The sequence below is a fragment of the Esox lucius genome, chromosome 11 (assembly GCF_011004845.1).
Source record: "Esox lucius isolate fEsoLuc1 chromosome 11, fEsoLuc1.pri, whole genome shotgun sequence".
Taxonomy (NCBI): domain Eukaryota; kingdom Metazoa; phylum Chordata; class Actinopteri; order Esociformes; family Esocidae; genus Esox; species Esox lucius.
In genome coordinates this window covers 24,401,134-24,421,409 of record NC_047579.1, presented here as the reverse complement: position 1 = coordinate 24,421,409, position 20,276 = coordinate 24,401,134, and the positions used below count along the sequence as shown (strand labels likewise).

Below are 20,276 nucleotides of genomic sequence, written 5' to 3'. Positions count from 1 at the left end.
CAATAAGGTCCCAACTTGGTTCATGATGCTGCAACATGAAGCCCCACTGAAAGAAAAATAACCTCAGTCAATATGGGGATCTTTTTGTGCAAGTAATATCCAAATAATTATCTCTATGAATCTAAACTTTAGTTGGATTGTTCGCCAGGTACACCTGTTGTCAACCTGCCAAGTGTTAAATGCATTTTAGCTTTACACTCCCTTCCTCTATTTCTCACTCTTCTTTCTTTTTCTCACTCCCTCTCATGTTCTTGCTATCTGCTGTACGACATTTGTAAAGATGAAAATAAAACACTGCCGCTATCACAGGACTAAAAAGAATACTTTACATCTCAGCACATAATGACTGTATCAACCAGGCCTTTGCATGTTGCTCTCTCTATATCTCTCTTTTCCCCTTTCTGTTTCCTATACACTTTTCCATATTACAACATGCACTAAGAAAATGGCATCACCTCCCAGTGGAAAAGGCAGGAAGTCGAATTTATAAACAAATATATATTTAAACCACTTTCTCAAGATGCTCGTCCTGCCATTTCCCTTGTTGGTTCCCGGCAAAGGTTAATCCAGAAACAGGAAAAGGGTTGCAGATGTACGGTAACTACATTCCTGGGGCCCTCAGAGATTCTGGATGTAAGAGTTTGGGAATAAGCCTACATGAACCCACCGATCACAATTTGTGAAAACCTGAGAGTGCTGTCGAATGTTGCAATCCTCCCAGTGAACATAATCTGGAACACTTTGGCCACAAGAGAGAGATAGAGAGCTGATCATCAATCAACTGATGGAGGGTATAGGTCACTGTTCCCAACTTTAGGAAAAAGGAAGGAAATAGGTGCATATATTTGTCAACATCCCAGAATTCACACATTTTTGAAGCTGATCAACCCATCAACACACCTTTTATGATTTCAACCAGATGTGTTGGTGAAAGGGCAAAGATATAAAAGTTGCACCACCTTTGAGTTTCCAGGATCTGTGTTAATTGACCCATACAGGCCCTGCTGTAGCAAAGACAGTAGTGGTCACCAGGATGGGTAATCCGTGGGGTGTTTTCTTCTGAAAAGACTGACATTGTGACCTCCAGAGGAAGGCCACCTGGAGCCCTGTGGTTGAGTATATGTGATACAATGCATTATGCAAGGAATTGGCGAGCTGTGAGAAAATAATGTATGAGGAGTTTGAGTTTTAGGGAAAATGTTTTTTGTTGTTGTTCTTTTTGTAATGTTTTTTTTTGGCCATACAGTTTTTTGGGGGTTGTAAAATTGGGGGATTTTGTGTTTTGTTGACTGTGATGTACCATAGTTACTATATATATACACATATTAAAATGTCATGCCAAATCCTTATGACTTACTGTCATTGTAAGCATTTTAAAAATAATATGTATGTTACCATAATGTATCAGGAATCGTTTTACTAAATCTTCATTCCTTACTTTCTGTCTGACACCCAGACAAAACGAAGGCATTCCATGCTTTAAGCAACTCGATTAGATTAAGCAATCTGAAATTATGAACCTACTGACACTGCCTACTGAGAACAATTCTCAATATTTTCCAAAGCTAATTGTTTGGTTTACTATTTTAAAACTTCCCTCTATATGGTTTACTATTTTAAAACTCAATTGAATCATAGATAAAACCAAGCAGAATATCCCAAAATATATTAGATCCTGGATAAAATAAGCCTGATAATTTGAACAGAATATATTACGATGACAATACGGTAGAACAGCGCTTTTGTGAGGATCTCATCAGGTATGGTCTTGGCTTGTGCAACAGATTAGTCCTGTATGGATATGGTAAAAACAGCGCATCAGTACATCAGACTGCAGCTGTTGATGAGAGAGACCAGCACAGAAGCACAGTGACGTATTTACGTATCCTAAGATATAAACACCCGCGCAACAGCCAGCCTCCCTCTCCAAAAGGACTAACAAGCTACAGAGGAATTGACTGCATTCACACCTATTCAGCACTGCGCAGAGCTGGATCTCGTTGTTTTACTTTGCTAACAGTACACTACACATTCATCACAATCAAACACCTTACTCTTATGAGGAAATGTTTATCTGGTTAGTGAATAATAATGATAGAGTAGTCGTTTTGAGATCGGCAACCATGCCACAACGGATTATGAGTTGTTGCGTTCATTTTTGGAATTGAGACAAGGGCTTGATCGTTGTGGGGGAAGAAAGTGGAACTTTCACCTCCCTAAAGGTTTTTACTTCAATAAAGTGCAAAAATTATTTTCGTCAAAATATTTTGTTGCTTTGGTGCAAGCCTTGAACAGGACGGCGCCGGTGAAGGCGCGCATCAGAAGAAATGGAAATGCGCTGTGCGCGAAATGCTCAACTTTGAAGTACCATAGACATCATTGAAGCGCACAGGTAAGTCACTCAGAATTAAATTGAACTTGAAATTGGTGAAATTTATTTCAGAGGAAGATACAACAGATTAAAGTTACATTATTTAATAAGATCCTAAGCAGTTGAATGACTGTTATACATTTGTAGTTTTCTTGGTGACACACAGACATACATATTATTATTGTCTGCATTATGCATGTGCATGATGAGGGAAAGTTCCATTCATATTTTGTAAATATTCGTATTGTTCTGTTGGCGTCTGTAATGCTTGGACAACTTCACAAACGTACACAATACCAGCTTTCATATGAATAGACTGCTGCAACTTAAATTGCTTGCGCTTGTAGTATTTTTTAAACCACAACAACATTGATCTCTAATTCCATAGATTTGAATGGTAGAAATAACACATGTCTAGACTAACTGTATCTCTTCTGTCACCATTTTGCTCGAATGGATTGGTTGAAAATTGCCTAAGAGGCATCGATATTAGTCAAAAACCTTTATTCAGGCTCCCAAGTCTCAACTCAAGCCTTGAATGTGCCGCTGACTGATGAGGGTCTAGAAATACTATGAGGGAATGCTTATTGTGTGGGGTGGCATCGAGAGCAGGAATTTCTTTGACTTAACAAGTCCTACTGACTCCTTCAGGCAGGCTGGGTGCCTGTAAACTAATAGCTCAGTTGAATGAGTGTGATCTCACCTACACTGGTCAGACACACTTCTGGGTTAGGCGTGTAGTTTGAAAATAATTAGAATGAATTGGTAGGGATGACATGGAAAAAAGCAATGCAATGTGAATTTGTCATATGTACATCTGGTATAATAAAAAATAAAAACACTTTTTTATTCCAATACACAGTAAAATAATGAATTATATTATAGTGTCAATGTTGGCTAGAAAGTGTGTATACAATCATTTTAATATTAAATTATCCAATTTGCAGTACTGAGGTTGTCCCATCACATCTTAGGGTTGGTCTTAAATTTTATGCCTGCCCACACAGGACCACTTTCTGGAACAGTCTGTTCACATCTGGCAGTAATAACATTTCCCAGAGCACAGCTGCCCAACGTGCATGCTATCCAATCACCCCGCCCATTTATTTACAGACAGCAAAATTAACTATTCAAACAGGGCTCCAGACATGTTTAGACAACAAATGTTATGTTGAAAGAAATAGTCTGTTTTATGCATGGCATAAAAGCTAACCAGATTATCTAAAAAAAAACGTTTTCATAGAGATAGCTAAATCAAAAAGCATGGAATGAGTTACACTCAAAATATAGGTTTCTATTTTAATCACATTTCCATTGCCATGCTGGGTCACGTTAGTTTTGTTCCTAGAGGTTTTCAGGAACTTTCCAGGAATAGCGTTGGGCAGCACTGGCTTAGAGATTTGTCACTCAAAGTTTGTTGAGTAACTTATTACTGCCAGTATACAGAATGTAATGGACAGTATAATACACCCACACTAAAGTCCCCAAGAGATAAGACAAGTTTTTTTCTAATTAGTACTAGAAAAGCACAGGCATCTCCACTTAAAGTTGTCATCTCAAAACCAACGTTGAAATTTGCAGTTGCTCAAATAAGTGTGCTTGCATTCAGGTTGTTGATACCTTTATCTACTTTAATAACTATTATAATTAAACATTTGCATACATAAACATTTGAATGAGAATCATTTAGATTATAATACTTATTATTATTTTACCATTTAATCTCCATAATAACTATTGTGGTTTTTATTTTGCCAGGTGAGTTAGGAACTGTAGTAGAAGATAGGAAGCTAGTTTAACAGTCTGTTTACAATGCTCCTGATCCGTCTTTACCTCCAAGATAATACTACAGTATAGAAAATGTGTAGAGTATTTCAAACAATGATAAAGTACAAATGTGAACATATTAGCTTCGAGTAACACAACAATAGTAACTCTTGAACCATTTTATATCCAAAATGAAAACATTATATATTTAGGTTATCAAGTAATCAATAAGTAGATTGATCATTTGATTTAAAAAAAAACATTGACCAATCTTTCCTTCTACCTATTTCTACCTAGTCATTACATATACTACTGCTACTACTGATAAAACTATTACTACTAGTATGCCTACTACTACTGCTACTACTCCTAGAACTACTGCTACTACTACTACTGCTACTACTCCTAGAACTAGTACTACTTCTAATGCTACTACTCCTAGAACTACTGCTACTACTACTACTGCTACTACTCCTAGAACTAGTACTACTTCTAATGCTACTACTCCTAGAACTACTACTACTTCTACTGCTACTACTCCTAGAGCTACTACTACTACTGCTACTACACCTAGAACTAATACTACTTCTAATGCTACTTCTCCTAGAACTAGTAGTACTTCTAATGCTACTACTCCTAAAACTACTACTACTTCTAATGCTACTACTCCTAGAACTAGTACTACTTCTAATGCTACTACTCCTAGAACTACTACTACTTCTACTGCTACTACTCCTAGGGCTACTACTACTACTACTACTACTACTGCTACTACACCTAGAACTAATATTACTTCTAATGCTACTACTCCTAGAACTACTACTACTTCTACTGCTACTACTCCTAGAACTACTACTACTACAACTGCGACTATTACTATTGCTACTGCTATTATGGCTACTGTTACTTTTACTCTTGCTACTGCTCCTACTACTGCTACTACTTGTGCTACTATAGCTACAGCTACTACTATTAACACTAGTACTACTACTACTATAAAGTATCTCACAAATGTAAGTACACCCCATCTTTTCATGTGACAACACTGAAGAAATGACACTTTGTTACAATGTAAACTAGTGAGTGTACAGCTTGTATAACAGTGTAAATGTGCTGTCCCCTCAAAATAACTCAACACACAGCCATTAATGTCTAAACTGCTGGCAACAAAAGTGAGCAAACCCCTAAATGAAAATGTCCAAAATGGACCTAATGAGACATTTTCCCTCCCTGGTGTCATGTGACTCGTTAGTATTACAAGGTATCAGGTGTGAATGGGGAGCAGGTGTGTTAAATTTGGTGTTATTGCTCTCACACTCCCTCATACCGGTCACTGGAAGTTCAACATGGCACATCATGGCAAAGAACACTCTGAAGATCTGAAAAAACTAAAAAGTTGCTCTACATAAAGATGGCCTAGGCTATAAGAAGATTGCCAAGATCCTGAAACTAACCTGCAGCACAGTGGCCAAGACCATACAGCGGTTTAACAGGACAGGTTCCACTCAGAACAGGCCTCGCCATGGTCAACCAAAGAAGTTGAGTGCACGCGCTCAGTGTCATATCCAGAGGCTGTCTTTGGGAAATAGGCATATGAGTGCTGTATAGATGTTGAAGTGGAGGGGGTGCTCAGACCATACGCCGCACACTGCATCAAATTGGTCTGCATGGCTGTCGTCCCAGAAGGAAGCCTAAAGATGATGCAAAAGAAAGCCTGCAAACAGTTAGCTGAAGACAAGCAGACTAAAGACATGGATTCCTGGAACCATGTCCTGTGGTCTGATAAGACCAAGATAAACTTACTTGGTTCAGATGGTGTCAAGCATGCGTGGCGGCAACCAGGTGATGAGTACAAAGACAGGTGTGTCAAGCATGGTGGTTGGAGTGTCATGGTCTGGAGCTGCTTGAGTGCTGCCGGCACTGGGGAGCTACAGTTCATTGAGGGAACCATGAATGTCATCATGTACTGTGACATACTGAAGCCAAGCATGAGACTGGGCCGCAGGGCAGTTTTCCAACATGATAATGACCCCAAACACACCTCCAAGACGACCACTGCCTTGCTAAAGAAGCTGAGGGTAAAGGTGATTGACTGACCAAGCATTTCTCCAGACCTAAACCCTATTGAGCATCTGTGGGGGATCCTCAAATGGAAGGTAGAGGAGCGCAAGGTCTCTAACATCCACCAGCTCCGTGATATCGTCATGGAGGAGTGGAAGATGACTCCAGTGACAACCTGTGAAGCTCTGGTGAAATCCATGCCCAAGAGGATTAAGTCAGTGCTGGAAAATAATGGCGGCCACACAAAATATTGACACTTTGGGCCCAATTTGGACATTTTCACTTAGGGGTGTACTCACTTTTGTTGCTAGCAGTTTAGACATGAATGGCTGTGTGTTGAGTTATTTCGAGGGGACAGCACATTTACACTATTATACAAGCTGTACACTCACTACTTTACATTGTAGCAAAGTGTAATTTCTTCAGTATTTACAGACATTTGAAGGGTGTACTACTACAACTTCCCCTACTACTATTGCAGTCCCTACTTCTACCACAGATATGACAAGCTAGCATGCACACAAATGTTATATTGTACTATGAAAGTGTTATTATCTTTACTTGGCTAAATCCACTGTGTATTTGTTGCAAAATGTAAACAATTCAAAGTATGAGAACATGTTGGCCGGTAGGCTTTTACAGTGGTATGCAGCACTACCTGAGTCTACTTTATATCTATTAGTTTAGTCTGACATGACTACAGGTATTTGCTCAGCGTCACTTATCTTAGCATCTTACTGTGACAAAAGTCATACGGAGAGGAGATTATCTATTGTCATTAATCACAACAATGTTCTAATGTGCTGAGCCAAAAGGGTCATGTGAAGAAAGGTTATCATCCCGGTATTCAATTAAACAAATATGACACATTACTGATTTGTGGTTTTTGGAGTGAGCGCTGAAATAAATGTGACAATAGGAAACCATTATTGTGTGATGTGTGACATGATAATTGGAGGGATAGCAGATAAAGAAGTGGCGTGCAAGGTATGTCACCATGTATGTTAGCACACAGTAGCCAAAACTACTTTTTTCACAACAGCTGTTAAACTAAACACTTCTGTACACTGTGTATGTAAAATCCATTGAAAAATGCGCAATTGTTTTATTAGTGGAATCAATAATTCTACAAATTGTGAAAGTTGCCTATTGATGAATTTTCACCATGATGTCACACCATAGCCCACGTCCATTAAATTCCTTAAGTACAGTTTCATGTGGGATTATTCACACCCTTTGACAACTGTAGGAAAACTTTATGATCTTAATCTCGTCTTTCAAAATGTAAACTATCAACCACAAACCAAAGTTGAAATGTGCCGACTGATCTGACTTCTTTATTTATTTTGCCATATTTGTTTTAAGATTCTTTGTCTTGAAATGTCTTTTTTGAAAGAGAAACCTGGCCAAAAAAGCAGCACCCAAAGTAAATAACCTTTACAACGTACATAAAACACAAAACACTTAAAACATACACATTAACCAGGCACATTTTTTGGGGAGGACTGTTTCAGATAGGGTTCCATACATGGCCAGCCACCAAAGTAATTTTCCACCATCGATTTTTTTAAATGAACTACAATCTCATGTAGTTTTATCTCCTAGTCCATATTAGCTTCTTCAAAGTAGAGGGGAAGGAGTACTATTATTAAAATTACCATCATGTTCTTCTGGCATGGGTTTCTGTTGTGCCAGTCAGGGGCATTTAATCTTTTTTTTTCAATTGATGTGGAGATGACTACTGTATCATGGTCATTTTGGACACTTACGTGTCCCATTATAGTAAATATGACTGTTATATAACCAGCTTTTAAGTAGTGGAATAATACAGGTTAAATATATGCTTATACTGTATTTGAATATAAAACAATGCTGAATAGTTGTTATTGTAAATCTGACCAGATTACAGTAAGTTTTCTTGGAGTGTTAATAAAATGCTGCAGCAGACTTTTGACTTCTCATATAACACAATAACAAACACTGGCAAGTGCAAGAGAATATGCCCATAAAATAGTTTCAATTTTGATTGATGGGAATGTCAAACGGATTCATTGCAATTTGCCTCCATACCAGATGCAATTGTTTGTAGTCACAACACAGGGCTGCTGTACGAACGTCATGCCAATGTTTTTGATTGCGGTTCAATGAATCCAAACATCAGACAATGTATTGGCGCAACAGGTTTTATGTACTAGGGCTAGGGGTTTGCTCATGAACATTGACCTACAGTATGGAACAATACAATGTAAAACACTGACTTAGGCTTGGGTCTTGGTTCATACATACAACCAGCAAATAAACTTACATTCAACAGAATTCATTCATTGAAAACCATTTGCTTCTTACTGGTCTTTGTTACACTTCATTGACAGACTAGCCTTGTACTGAAATTCTGCGGATTGGAACCTGTTTGACCATTTCTGTCTTAACGGAAAGTCATCTTGAATGTGTTATCTTTGATAGCAACAACCATATTTAAACTTAAAATGAATCATATGAACATGTTTGTTTTTTACCTCATATGTTGATCTGATCCCATCATAAGAAAACATACATGCTTGTTTTAGCTTGTGAGCAGTATAATCTCAAAACATGGCTAAAACCTTCATGTTAATATCATGGATGGTCAGTCCAGGCATCTATAGCTCTGTGTATGAACTTGGGAGTTGTGTGTATTTACTAAACCGGTTGCAGGTTTACAGATTTGTTATTGTTTCAACTGCAGATTGCTTCTAAATGAATGAAGCAACATAGGCAATACGTGGAAGAAGTGGATGTACATATGCCTGAGGTAGTCCAAGGAAATTAGCTGTTTTTCTGAACAAGCATTTAGTGGACAGTGTCAATAGGGGCCGTCTGTACAGTGTCCACACGCTTTTCTGGGTAGACTCAGTGGAACTGTGAAGGAGTATAGTGGAACAGGTGAAATATCAGTCTCTTGCTTCACAACAAAATCAAAACAGCCCTCAACCACTCATACAATAATATGCGTTTTCATATTTCAGAATGACTAAGGCTATTTAAATGTTTTCACATGCATTTTTCAATTGTTATTTTCTGCTTTCCTTCCTCAATAACTTATTTGGTTTTGTTGGCATTTTCAGCCCTATGGGCCATTATCTGATCCAACCCCATCCCCATCTCCCCACCATGAATCCCCAAGGCTACACCTCCATCCCTGGGTACTTCAACCTCTCCTCCCCTGCAGTCTACTCCACTGTCAACAACTACTCCATGAACAAGTCAAACGACAGCGGCCCCTTTCAGGGAAGCAGCACCATTATCACTGCGGTTATCTCAATGACCGTGTTCATGGTGGGACTTCTGGGTAACACCCTGGCCATCTATGTGGTCCTGCGCTATGCCAAAATGAAGACAGTCACCAATATGTACATCCTAAACTTAGCCCTGGCGGATGAACTCTATATCCTGGGACTTCCCTTCCTGACCACCCAGAATGTCCTCTCCTATTGGCCGTTTGGCGAATTCATGTGCCGTGTCGTCATGACGGCCGACTCCATCAACCAGTTCACCAGCACCTTCTGCTTGACCATGATGAGCATCGACCGTTACCTGGCCGTGGTTCACCCCATCCGGAGTGCCAAATGGCGCCGACCTAAGGTGGCTAAGATCATCAACGGGATGGTATGGGCCGTGTCATTCGTGGTGGTGCTGCCAGTCACCATCTATTCGGATGTCCAGGACCGCTTCAACTCGTGCAACATGAGCTGGCCGGACCCTCAGCATCTGTGGTCGACAGCGTTCATCCTCTACACCGTCATCCTGGGCTTCTTCGGCCCCCTGCTGATCATCTGCCTCTGCTACCTGCTCATTATCATCAAGGTATGGTTGGGTTGTGCTATAACCTGCATCTGTTTATGGCCTTTGTTTGTTCATTGTTTAAAGCCCCTCCTATTTAAAGCCCCTCCTATTTAAAGCCCCTCCTATTTAAAGCCCCTCCTATTTAAAGCCCCCTCCATTTTTGTTTGAGGCACTAATCCATTAAAGGCCCTGAGGACCTTTCATCCGAATGAGTTTTAATGGTGTTGAGTCTTGTTTCCACTCCTCAAACTGTCCAGGGCCTGAAACCTCTTTAAACGACTCAACATGGGTATCTGTCAGGGTATCTGTGTCGACAGGAATTCGTTCACAGTCACCAACCCAGTGTCCCATTCATTACAGGTAAAGTCTGCCGGGGCCCGGGCAGGCCTGACAAAGCGGCGGCGCTCCGAACGCAAAGTCACCCGAATGGTTGTGATCATCATACTGGTATTCGTCCTCTGCTGGCTTCCCTTCTTCACCACAAACATAGTCAACCTTGTCTTCATCATCCCAGAGAACAGTGTCACCGCTGGGGTTTACTTCTTAGTGGTTATCATGACCTATGTAAACTCTTGTGCAAACCCGTTCCTCTACGGCTTCCTGTCAGACAACTTTAAGCAGAGCTTCAGGAAGGTACTTTGTCTGCATAAGGCCAACGGGGTTGGGGTGGGAGACGGAGGGGATATGGAGAGGGGTGGGACAAATACTATATCCCCTAGGCTGGAAAGGGTGGAGACCACGGAGCAGCATGACCCCCTGTTCACCCCTGGGGGCATGGACTTCAACAATGTGCACATGCAGAACAACCAGGTAGGTGCATATAGAGTAGACTGAGTAGAGACTTTCCCATAGTAATTATCTCGGTCATTTTTCCAACAAACTGAAATTCTGCAGATTCGGGTACAGCTTATTTAGATTATTCTTCTACAGTTTCAACAGGCTACCAAAGTAATTTATTGGGAGTATTGCTGCATACAATATCGACAGTTAAACATAAAAAAATTATAGCATTGAGATCAGAGTTGAAACAGAGGAAGAATAGATCGATAAGCACTTACTACACACCCTTCTCCTTGGCTCACAACTGCAGAAAAGACTAGAGAAACTGAAGAACAATGATTCCTCCTAATCAGCAGCTATGATTTTGTGAGGATCCCGAAAACTCTGTGCTGAGAGTAAACTAGGTTGTTCCACAAAATTAGTGGCTTTGCGTCCTGTCGATATTTTATGTAGAAATTGTGCACCTACAGAATATTACATTTAAAAAAAAACAGTTATTTTAAATGTTTTACCCTTTAAGACAGACCACATGGCTAATCCAGTCAAATTTTGTTTGTGAATAAAGACTTATTAGGTGCCAAAAGTCTGTATTTCAACATCTGTGCGCCCTCTGTGACTTACAGGCTTCAACCTAGTTAACCCCAGACTTTTCCAAAGTATTTTAACTTCTGTGTAATACCCTGGTCAGTTTTATTAATGAATCTATGTCCTTTATTTTAAGGGCTACCCTCTTTATGGAACTGAACTCTCACTTTAACATTCCGTTATACATATTTGTTTTCAAAACAAACATTTCAGAATTAATAGTAAAATAACCAACAGTGTAAAAGCATGTGAGCTGGTTCTAAGTGGGCGGAGCTTAACAAGTCTACCCTGTTACCCGTAGCTAGACAGGCTGGACATGTTTTAACAATAAATAAAAAAAATAAACTTACATTCTATTGGCACTCACCTCTACCACACAGATTCCATTTCCTCAATTACTAAGGGATTCTTGGCTGCCTTATGATTTAAAGTTTTTAGCATGAGAAACTTACAGAATAATTAGGGTTTAAAATCTAAACTTTTATTAAGTGAAATTTGTTCAAAGAAAAGATAAATCCTAATCAAGACATAATTATTTTATTCAAAAACAAGTGTGTCATAATTATTGGCACCCTTACAAAATCTTATAAGGGACTGACCTTTTTTATGAGATAGGGTATCCGGAGGATAAAGCCCCCCCAAAAATATCAAAATGGTTGACCCCCGCCCGAGCTAAATATATTTACACTTCCTGAGGCTTTGGGAAAAAATGACATGACCCCATTCAAAATGCAGATTAATATGTTGATTGAGTGCATTTGGTCTCAAAGACAAATTGTCCTGCTCAACAATACGCACACAATAGTAGCCTATGCTATTAGCCCACTGTATAAACAACTCACAGAATAAAACTGGAAATATTAAAATGTTTAGCCTACAGCATAGATTAGCTACCTAATTAAAATTCTGAGCCTATTCAAACTTACAGATTTCATTGTTCCTGAAACTGTGAGCACATATTGTTGGGTAGTTTTTACTTTTCCAAACATCTATTAAAATATGAATATTTTACCAAATACGGGACCAGCTGATACACATAATAATATGCACAAAGCTTCACTAACTTGCATGCCCTTGCAGCTAACAGAGAGAGTACTGATATTTTATTATTATTTAATTTTGTGTTTATAAAAAAAAAATAGCCCAGCCTACAAAAGCCCAGTCCGGTTCGGCCAGTTAGGTTCAGCCAGAGAATGACATCACAACATCTTCAGCTGCAGTTTTGCAGGCCTCCTTGCTACAGTAGGGAGAACAAGTATTTGATACACTGACGATTTAGCAGGTTTTCCCACTTACAAAGCATTTAGAAGTCTGTCATTTTTTAGCATAGGTACTCTTCAACTGTGAGTGATGGAATCCAAAACAAAAATCCAGAAAATCACATTGTATGATAGCCTATTTTCCAGTAGCCCATCCCATCCTTTTGCAGGTCTACAATTTTATCCCTGCTGTCCTTACACAGCTCTCTGGTCTTGGCCATTGTAGAGAGGTTGGAGTCTGTTTGATTGAGTTTGTGGACTGGTGTCTTTGATACAGGTAATGAGTTCAAACAGGTGCAGTTAATACAGGTAAAGTGTGGAGAACAGGAGGGCTTCTTAAAGAAATACTAACAGGTCTGTGAGAGCCGGAATTCCTACTGGTTGGTAGGTGATGAAATACTTATGTCATGCAATAAAATGCAAATTCATTATTTAAAAATCATACAATGTGATTGTCTGGATTTTTGTTTTAGATTCCGTGTCTCACAGTTGAAGTGTACCTATGATAAAAATGACAGACCTCTACATGCTTTGTAAGTAGGAAAACCAGCAAAATCGGCAGTGTATCAAATACTTGTTATCCCCACTGTATGATCCTCTCCTCCAGATCACGCAACCTCTTTTAGCACGGGGAGGTTTTAGGCCTACCTGAACCTGTTTTGGGCGTGATTTGTCTGAGCAGAGCAATGCTGTGGAGTCATTCCCATAGTATTAATTTACAATGAACACACCAATGTACAAATTCTGCACAGAGTTGTGAGTATTTGTTATCCTTCTCCACTATGCGAAGCATTATGTTTTTCATTGACATGATGCTGTTGTTGAGAACAAGCCGTGTCCCTGATAATCGTCTCTATATTAAAACAGGAATGCCATAAACAGCGTTAAGCATGCAATCCTGAAACCTTTCCCTTTCTACATGATGTTGGAAAAAGGAGCAAAACAACTCATAGGCATACTGATTGCTTTTATTTCGCTATATATTGTGCTGTATCCATGATTTGGATACGCCAAGCACAAAGAGGGACTGATCAAATAGCCAATAGAAATAGAAAGGTGATATAGAAATAAGTTATGTTCCGCCAGTCAATACGTACATTCCAAAAGTCTGACAGAGGCTACTGAAATGCAGTGTATTATAAAATAAAATGACCCTCCCTTGGACTTTATAAAAAACGCTTAACCACCCCAAGACTGAAATTAAAAAAGCATGACCCTCTGCCATTTTCCTCCTTGTCTCATCATGTTAAATTCTGATGTCTTCCTAAACAAAATAAATTTGTTGTACATACTGAACATGATTTTAGTTTTTAAAGTTCATCTGTATCTTTGGGAACTATTAAATGGTCAGGATAGTACATAACATCCTACTTCACTTGGGAATGGTCTCCATCAAGCACAAGGAGCTTTTAGGGAAAAACCTGTTTGCTTCCGCCAGGAAGCTAATGCTTTGTCGTTGTTTAATCTTCCTCAAGGACAATAATTCAAAGCATACTTCCAAATCCATTTGAACATGGTTCATTTACCGTAGAGTCAAGCTTTGTAATGCCAGTCACTGTCCCTTGACCCAAATAAAATTGAAAACCTGTGCGGTGAGCTGTCAAGGACAGTCCACACGTGAGGACCAATGACTCTGAAGGATGGAAAAGTCTTGGTGTAAGGAGGGATGATATCAAATCCTTTCTTCTTTGTTCTTCCATGTTATAAAACATTCTAGTTGACGTGCACAAAATACTGAATGCATAAGTGACAATAATTGTAGCACACAGGTTTTTTTTAATAAAGCTATTATTTCTTGTTGACAATTTATTGCCTTTGAAGAATCTTCACAAAAGAAAAATCGGAATCAATGTCTTTAATACAGCTCCCGAAAAAATTCTGAGACCACTGCACCTTTTTTTTTTTCTTTCCAAAAAAGTTGAAAAGGGAAGGTTTGAGTGAGGAACAGAAGTGTTCAATTTGCAGCGGTCTCTTAATTTTAACCCTTCTGTTCTTCACTCAAAACCTTCCTTTTTGACTTTTTTGGAAAGAAAAGAAAAAGGTGCAGTGGTCTCTTATTTTTTTCCGGAGCTGTATATACCCAGGGTGACAATAATTCTGGAGGGCGCCATATTCATATATACTTATTTATTGAGATAAGACGTTTTCACACAGGTTCAGTTGATGCAGATTGTAATATTTTTTTTTTAAGTCTAATAATTAATTAATTAAATGAAATAAATCTCACTGAAATGATGAAACAACCTAGTTACAATCCCTACCACTGTAAATGGTTACCACTGATTGCTCCTCTCCTACAGGGATTCCTACAGGGTGACTCTCTGGACGTCATTTATAAAGCCTAAAATGTACCTGTTGTTGCTGTCTTAGCAGTGTGTTCAAGTGGAGACTTGTTGCAACATGAAGACGGAGCATTTGCCCTCAGAGTGCCTAGTGATTGAACAGTCTTCATTATGATGAGCCATGATCGGTCAGTCTTCATTGTGATGTGCCTTGATTGGTCCGTCTTCACTATGATGAGCCATGATTGGTCAGTCTATGCTACGATGAGCCAGTCTATGCTACCTCTCGATCACAACAACTGATTCAGCATCTGGAGCCCTCCTACAGTTACCCTATATAGCTTGGAGTGCTGACCTTTTTGGAATAACTCAGGAAGAGGAGGTACATGGGACTACAAACATAATTTCCTGTTCTGAAACTGACGACACACTGAACTAGTTCTGCCATAACAGTCGGCAGTATGGAACTAAGACATTTAAAGCACATTGCATAAGCTAGGTGTCGTGAACCCAGTGAGAGCCTTATCTTCCATGTACATTATAACTTTCCACCATACTCATATGAGAAAAGAAAACGATTGAAATGGGAGTGGATGAACCTTCTCTAAATTAAAATGCACTGGACAATTAATTGCTTCTTTTGTTTAGAGGAACTGGTATCATTTGATTGTATCTGGCTAGGAATGCTTATCATTTAAGGGGATTGGCCTCTTTCTGAGCTTGGAACTATCTATTCCATTAATAACGATGTATCATTGTGGGTGGAGTGTACTAAACTGAATATGTCCTTTGTGACTCTTGGCATGTTTGTTCATCTGGCGATTCTCAAGAGAAGGACAATGGAAGCACGCAACCTCCCATCCTGTGACCAACTTCAGCGGCAATCAGCAGTTGAAACATTAACAAAGCATACTCCCAGCCACTGTTTTGATAAAAGCTAAGGGAAGAGCCTGGAGTAAAGTGGCGCTCCTAAATTAATAGCCAAAGCATTGGATACAAGGGCTGACATTTCATGATTTCAAATGATAATTGCAACCAAGTTTTTAGGCCATACAGTGTTTGTTTACATTTACATTGTTTACAAACATTGGAGTAAAATATCCAAAGATTCTGGGTTTGTGTTAATGAAGTACAGTACAACAGTTATGTCTAAGATATTTGTCAAGAATAAATGGGTTTGTATCATTTATTTAGCAATTTAGTACTTAAGTCCAAAAAGTGATGTGACAACTGCATTACCTTTTTGTCCTTTTAATTTCATGGATTTCATGGATTTTTCTGATTTTAAACAGTTTAACTTGCTCAGTACATCATCTGCAACAATCAAATTTGTTTGTACTTGCTCGTAATACCAAGTTGTGGATGGTCTTTTCATTACAGCTTTTCTCAATCGCTTTGGCTGATTTTTTGAAACTGTTGTAGAATTCTCTAAACTGTAAGTGCAAGTGCAACTGTTTCATGGGACATCACAACTCTATGGCATGTTTGCAAAATGTAGTAACTCACATTTATTTTGCTTCAAAACCTAGTTATTGTGTCAGTAAATTGGCCAGTGCCACCATAATTAAAAGCTTTTTGTCATTGTGTGAGCCGTACTGAATAAAATGTTTAGATGTTTTTTCACCATGGCAGTCAAACCTGGAAATGTTTGTTATTCTGTATATACATTTCAGTTTTGTCCTACGTTTCTATTGACACTGACTGCTCAAAGTACTACTCAAAAATTTAAATCTTGTCTAGCTGAATGCTATTGTATAACCCTGAGTTTTTAGATACCAGTTTCAACAGTAGGTAAAAGTTTACTGGGAAAAGTAAATACTGTACAATACTGAAGTAGACAGAAAAAGAGTATGCACATTTGTATGTATACAGGAAATTTAGCAATGTGTTATATGTAAACAGAAAAATCACATTTGCATGTACAAATGTACATATTTTTTACACACATTGGGGAGAACAAGTATTTGATACACTGACGATTTTGCAGGTTTTCCCACTTACAAAGCATTTATAAGTGACAGAGTGAGTGACAGAATCAAAAAAAAAAATCACATTGTATGATTTTATTAATACATTTACATTTTATTGCATGACATAAGTATTTGATACATCAGAAAAGCAGAACTTAATATTTGATATAGAAACCTTTGTTTGCAATTACAGAGATCATACGTTTCCTGTAGTTCTTGACCAAGTTTGCACACACTGCAGCAGGGATTTCGGCCCACTCCTCCATATAGACCTTCTCCAGATCCTTCAGGTTTCGGGGCTGTCGTTGGGCAATACGTACTTTCAGCTCCCTCCAAAGATTTTCTGTTGGGTTTGGCTAGGCCACTCCAGGACCTTGAGATGCTTCTTACGGAGCCACTCCTTAGTTGCCCTGGCTGTGTGTTTCGGGTCGTTGTCATGCTGGAAGACCCAGCCACAACCCATCTTCAATGCTCCTACTGAGGGAAGGATGTTGTTGCTCATCAGACCACATCTCCCATTCCTCCTCTGGATCATCCAGATGGTCATTGGCAAACTTCAGACGGGCCTGGACATGCGCTGGCTTGAGCAGGGGGACCTTGTGTGTGCTGTAGGATTTTAATCCATGACGGCGTGGTGTGTTACTAATGGTTTTCTTTGAGACTGTGGTACCAGCTCTCTTCATGTCATTGACCAGGTCCTGCCATGTATTTCTAGGCCTCACCTTCCTTATGATCATTGATGCCCCACAAGGTGAGATCTTGCATGGAGCCCCACACCGAGGGAGATTAACCGCCATATTGAACTTCTTCCATTTTCTAATTATTGTGCCAACAGTTGTTGCTTTCTCACCAAGCTGCTTGCCAATTGTCCTGTAGCCCATCCCAGCCTTGTGAGGGTCTACAATTTTATCCCTGATGTCCTTACACAGCTCTCTGGTCTTGGCCATTGTGGAAAGGTTGGAGTCTGTTTGATTGAGTGTGTGAATAGGTATCTTTCATACAGGTAACGAGTTCAAACAGGTGCAGTTAATACAGGTAATGAGTGGAGAACAGGAGGGCTTCTTACTGGTTAGTAGGTGATCAAATACTTATGTCATGCAATAAAATGCAAATTAATTATTTAAAAATCATACAATGTGATTTTCTGGTCTCTCACAGTTGAAGTGTACCTATGATAAAATAACAGACCTCTACATGCTGTGTAAGTAGGAAAAACCTGTTCTCCCCACTGTATAAATTCATAGACAGAGAGCTGAACAAAAAAACTGCAACAACAATGAGAAAACCTGCGTTAGTTCTGTAAAAAATTATAAACAGTTCCCATCTTATTGGTGGACATCATGTTGCTCTTGTTAGTCTGGCAAGACATTTTCATCAACATCACATGTTTTTCCTCGCGATGCACCGAGGGAAAATCTCCTGGTGATTCCTATTTCATTACTACACTCACCTAAAGGATTATTAGGAACACCATACTAATACTGTGTTTGACCCCCTTTCGCCTTCAGAACTGCCTTAATTCTACGTGGCATTGATTCAACAAGGTGCTGACAGCATTCTTTAGAAATGTTGGCCCATATTGATAGGATAGCGTCTTGCAGTTGATGGAGATTTGTGGGATGCACATCCAGGGCACAAAGCTCCCATTCCACCACATCCCAAAGATGCTCTATTGGGTTGAGATCTGGTGACTGTGGGGGCCATTTCAGTACAGTGAACTCATTGTCATGTTCAAGAAACCAATTTGAAATGATTTGAGCTTTGTGATATGGTGCATTATCCTGCTGGAAGTAGCCATCAGAGGATGGGTACATGGTGGTCATAAAGGGATGGACATGGTCAGAATCAATGCTCAGGTAGGCCGTGGCATTCAAACAATGCCCAATTGGCACTAAGGGGCCTAAAGTGTGCCAAGAAAACATCCCCCACTCCATTACACCACCACCACCAGCCGGCACAGTGGTAACAAGGCATGATGGATCCATGTTCTCATTCTGTTTACGCCAAATTCTGACTCTACCATCTGAATGTCTCAACAGAAATTGAGACTCATCAGACCAGGCAACATTCTTCCAGTCTTCAACTGTCCAATTTTGGTGAGCTCTTGCAAATTGTAGCCTCTTTTTCCTATTTGTAGTGGAGATGAGTGGTGGCTTCTGCTGTTGTAGCCCATCCGCCTCAAGGTTGTGCGTGTTGTGGCTTCACAAATGCTTTGCTGCATACCTTGGTTGTAACGAGTGGTTATTTCAGTCAAAGTTGCTCTTCTATCAGCTTGAATCAGTCGGCCCATTCTCCTCTGACCTCTAGCATCAACAAGGCATTTTCGCCCACAGGACTGCCGCATACTAGATGTTGTTCCCTTTTCACACCATTCTTTGTAAACCCTAGAAATGGTTGTGCGTGAAAATCCCAGTAACTGAGCAGATTGTGAAATACTCAGACCGGCCTGTCTGGCACCAACAACCATGCCACGCTCAAAATTGCTTAAATCCCCTTTCTTTCCCATTCTGACAATCAGTTTGGAGTTCAGGAGATTGTCTTGACCAGGACCACACCCCTAAATGCATTGAAGCAACTGCCATGTGATTGGTTGATTAAATAATTGCATTAATGAGAAATTGAACAGGTGTTCCTAATAATCCTTTAAGTGAGTGTGTCACCTGGCAGGTTATTTGCCAATTTAACAGACTTCACAATATCATAGATATTTATGGAATATGTGTATGTCTGACAGATTTTGATAATTGAATGGGTTATTTTGCATGTGATGGCTCACACGATGAAAGAATGTATAGTAGAAGAGTATGACAATTTCACTAAGAATCAACTCATCAGTTTTCATCAGCAAGCTGTGTGCATGACGGTATTGTACCCATTGTAGACAATTGTACTTACATTTGCCAAAACACAACTTAAATTTATAAGAAATTATAATCTGGTGTGAGCACTAAATTGTTTGTTCAGAAATCTGAACATACCGTTATGAAAAAAACTATTCGCATTCGAGAATTGACCCAAAGCGATTGATAAAAAACTATAAAAAACATAAATATATTTAAAACAAATGTTTTGGATGGTACTTGAGGAAATCAGAGTTGGAACAAAGAGGATTCTGAAAATTATGATCAAGAATTCTTGTATCATTGTGTATTCGATGCAAACGGTTATCATTTAATACTCTATTAATATCATTGATGAAGTATTGTTATTTGTTGTGTATTATTGCTATAAATATTGCATTTGAATTTTGGCTACCTTAGTGTATTTGTTTTGGATTGATACATCCCCTCAAACTTTTATTAAATTAATTGTTATTCATTCAACCTTTATTGGAGATTGAAAAGCTAGCCCAATTTTCCATGAGGCATCATGTTCATGT

General features: G+C 39.2%; 1 protein-coding gene across 3 annotated transcripts; it reads left to right on the top strand.

Moving 5' to 3' along the window:
- The first annotated feature begins 1,936 nt into the window (after positions 1 to 1,936).
- LOC105012880 (somatostatin receptor type 5) lies at positions 1,937 to 16,895 on the top strand. 3 transcript variants are annotated; one of them, XM_020051003.2, is made up of 4 exons: positions 1,937 to 2,392; positions 9,304 to 10,042; positions 10,382 to 10,831; positions 15,019 to 16,895. In XM_020051003.2, exons 2-4 carry the CDS (start codon positions 9,308 to 9,310, stop codon positions 15,100 to 15,102), a joined length of 1,269 nt encoding a protein of 422 aa, XP_019906562.2. In that variant the 5' UTR covers positions 1,937 to 2,392; positions 9,304 to 9,307; the 3' UTR covers positions 15,103 to 16,895. The 3 variants fall into 3 exon arrangements, with proteins under 3 accessions (XP_019906562.2, XP_010872309.2, XP_010872310.1); XM_010874007.3 differs by having other exon boundaries at positions 15,016 to 16,895; XM_010874008.3 differs by having other exon boundaries at positions 14,946 to 15,105.
- Positions 16,896 to 20,276: the final 3,381 nt, after the last annotated feature.